The 3720-nt window shown below is 46.0% G+C and overlaps 1 protein-coding gene across 1 annotated transcript; it reads right to left on the bottom strand.

The window, feature by feature from the left end:
* Positions 1 to 2393: 2393 nt before the first annotated feature.
* LOC125509258 lies at positions 2394 to 3401 on the bottom strand. Its single transcript, XM_048674190.1, has one exon. It carries the CDS (start codon positions 3293 to 3295, stop codon positions 2600 to 2602), a length of 696 nt encoding a protein of 231 aa, XP_048530147.1. The 5' UTR covers positions 3296 to 3401; the 3' UTR covers positions 2394 to 2599.
* Positions 3402 to 3720: the final 319 nt, after the last annotated feature.

The raw sequence follows: 3720 nt of genomic DNA, 5'->3' as shown, positions 1-3720 counted from the left end.
TGTTGTCTGGTCTGGGGCATTGACTGTCTGTTCTTTTGGTTTCCCAAATGTGATTTTGTTGGTACAGTTTTGGTATCCATTGAGCTAGTTTTTCAATTTAAATCCAAACGTACATGGCACGCATGTGTGGTGAAGTATAGGCACAGCGCATGGCTTACAAATCCTACTTGGCTGACAAAAAAGTGGAAATAAGGGGCAAGGATGTACGCTGTAATTACTTGTTAGACCTGAGGGTGTATACGTAAAATAGCATCCCTGGTTGCGGGCGTTTTTGTGCAAATAGGGCATAGCAGTTATGATTCTATCTGGTCCATACAAATAGCATCCAACGGGCTAGGCTGAGGTTTTCAGGATTCCATTAAATACGTGGTTTCCACTTGATATTGTCTCGACTGAGATAGGCGCTTCCTGGTTCAGCAGTAAAAGGGAGGTCAAAGGGAGAACATGACTGACTCTGGAAGCGTGTTTTGTATGATTCAGCAGCACTACAAGGTCTAATTTGTAAATGTCCAGCAGCCCACATCGTAGATGGATTCTGTCCCTTCATTTTTAATCCGACGGCTGGTTGGCCATTGGCGCACCTGGTGCATGAGTTGGGGCGTTGCACAGGATACATTCTCGACGTCCAGGTCTCCAACTACTATCGCGCTAACTTTTTCTATGCGGCCAGCAAGACTTTCGGTCTCAATCAATCCTTGCATCGAAATTTTATTTAGCCTAAGTAGTTTCGCATTTGTTGTGATTGGTGTTATAAATCCATTGGGAACTATTGAAATATACTACTCCCTCCGTTTCAAAATAAGTCTCTTAACCTTAGTATAATTTTGTATTAAACCTAGCATAATATTGAGACACTTATTTTGAGACGGAGGGGGTATTGGTCTCTTTCCATGAGTTCTGACTTTTGAAATAAGTGACTGGAACATGAATCTATAAGAACCGCAAAGAAGAGAAGGGGATGGCATGAACGTGCATTGGATCTAAATTTCCCTTGTGTGCCATTCTGTATAATTCTTTTTGAACCGGGCTAACCCCTTTTCATTAATCACAAGTCATAACGGAAATAACCATTCTGTATGATATGATCATGCCCATTGGATCTCAAGGATGCTTGTAGCTCGAGGGATGAGCGCAACTGAATTAAAACAATCATTATGTGGAAATTAAACCACCTACCAAGTAGTATATGTCCAAGCATATTCTTATGGTATCACCATTCATGATGCAGATCTGTCAACACGCACGTCGCATTCATAATCCAGACAAGGATTTAAGTCCGTCATAATCGCCTAATTATGATTCCATGCTACTATTGATTACACTGTAATTTAGACACTGACATCGATTGGAAAGCAACACATGGTGTTGTTTTCTCCACCGCCACCAAGAGGTTCAAAACCATGAGTTTTATGTGGCTTCAGAAGTGGTGACAATGATGTGTATACTCCTACTGAAATATTTGGCTGGAAACTGTGGCAGAGATCAAGCAAATCAGTTTAGTACATAGCCATGAATTGGGACCAGAAAAATCAAGGAGTGCTGCCTGCCACTACACGATATTCAGGGTGGTTCACTGAATTCGTTTGGGAAAAGCAGCGAATCATTTAGCAACTTTATTAAATAAATGTGCAATTGATAAGCCGGCATCATCTTCACATCACTGTGATTACTATATAGCATTACTGTCTGCGACAATGCCGCATGGGTCACTTAACTAATAGGCATTGGTTATATACTTGTAGTTGGCTAAAAAAATCCTCATTTCATATGAAATGCGGAAACATAAGAAACATAGGATTAGAAAACCACAGGAATTTGGATCAAATAGCGTTTAATGTCATAGAAAAAACAAAAAATAATTATACAAAAAGGTTTGAGTGGATGAAAATTCTCCTCCAAAATAGTGTGCAAAGTGGTCCTAAATTCCTAAGGATCCAAATCCTCTACAAATCATATGGAACTCTTTTAAAACCCAGGAGCCCATTGTGATTTGTGAGAACTGAGAACACAAGTTTTCTGCATTCGGTTGAGCCTGCATCTCATATTGAGTTAAGGCATATGAATTTTTCCAAGTTTGTGAAAAATTAAATCATGGATGCTGGGAATGACCTGCAAAACTCCATAAATAAAGATATAAAAATTGTGCACCAGATAAAGTATACAAGAGAGTATTTCTTAGTACAATTTTTGCAAGGGCAGGGCGGCAACATTCTTGATTTTTTTCTTTTAGAATTGTTATTACAAAGACAACTCATCCACCGGAGAACTGAAGCTAAGCATGAATTTATTTTGAAAGCGGTGTTCGTCAGATAAATAAACCGAGAGAACAAAAGGGTCAGAAGGATGTAATGGAGAGCAGTGCAAGCCATGGAAATGGAAGCAGGGAAGGGAACTGAGCAAGAATACTCTGCCATTATTTGCCAAATTTTCGTTTCTCCTGAGAGCTGAGACGAAGGCTGTTCATTTTTCAGCCTCGGCCCTCTTCCATGATACACATCACATACATATGACATGCCCAAATTGAAGGACAAAACTGTCATACCCACCTAATCACAGTCCAACAATCCTAACCACATTATACACATCAGGATCTCCATCTCTATAGTGACAGGTGCAGTTCCAATCCTGCCCTCCCCCGCCGCGCCCTCGGCGACGCCACCGCCGCGGTGACCTCGCCGTCCCACAGCCTTACGACGGTGCCGTCGAGCACCGCCATGTCAAGGTGGCGGTACCAGCCCAGATCCCCCCGCCTCCTCACGGCCATCTCCCTCTCCTCCCAGCAGGGCACCGCCGTCGAGGCCGCCGACCTGATCCTCATCGACGCCGTCCGTCTCGGCAGCGTCTCGCTCTGGTCGTCGACGAAGGGCACGCCGTTGTCGTCCTCGTCCCCGTCGGCGCATTTCCTGACGCCGTCAACTACTCCGTCGTCGCCGGCGTCAGCTCCGGCCCCGCCGTAGTACGCCGTGAACCGGACCTTGGACGGCGAGCTCGGCTCGCTAATCGGGGAAGCCGGCTCCACCGGCTCGGCGAGTCTGGGCCGTGGCTCGTCAGCGGCAGGCGACGAAACGGCCTGCGTCTGCTGCTTGCCGTCCACGAGGGTGCTGCCGTGGGCGCGGGCGCCGGCGACGGGTAGTTTGTTGGAGGAGCCGACCGCGCGGATGCGCCAGAGGCCAACGGCGGCGGCGAGGGCGGCGACGAGCCAGGCGAAGAGCGAGGCGACGGTGTTGGCCGCCGCGGGGAGGGAGTAGAGGGGGAAGGCCATGGCGTCCGCCGGCACCACGTTGAGCAGCTCCATTTGCGGCGACGGCGACGGGGAGGCCTCCCGGCGGTTGTTCAAGATAGGAAGGAGGAGGCTTGGTCTGTGAGTTTGTTGTGAATGATGAGGATAGTGAGGAGGGTGGGCTTGGGTGGGAAGTGTATATATAGGTGGCGGAATGCAAATGATGGAGTTTGCAGTTTAGTACCGAGAGCTTTTGCAATTTCTATATATATTTAGTGGATGTTGGATTAGGTAAACAAGTGCACTGATACACAACTTTTTTTGCAAAACTGATGCATGCAGAATGTGCTAGGCGGAACACAATCCAGTTGCTACTGAAAAAAAAAAGCCTTGAATATTTATTATTTAACCTTTCGGCTTAAAACTTTAAAGCTGCCGAGGCATTTGTCGTCCACTTTCTTGAAAAGTGTATTGTCTCCCAAAATAAAGAAATCCTTGGA

The sequence above is a fragment of the Triticum urartu genome, chromosome 5 (genome assembly GCF_003073215.2).
Source record: "Triticum urartu cultivar G1812 chromosome 5, Tu2.1, whole genome shotgun sequence".
Taxonomy (NCBI): Eukaryota; Viridiplantae; Streptophyta; class Magnoliopsida; order Poales; family Poaceae; genus Triticum; species Triticum urartu.
Note: the sequence above shows the minus strand (reverse complement) of the source record. Positions and strands in the feature narration are given on the sequence as shown.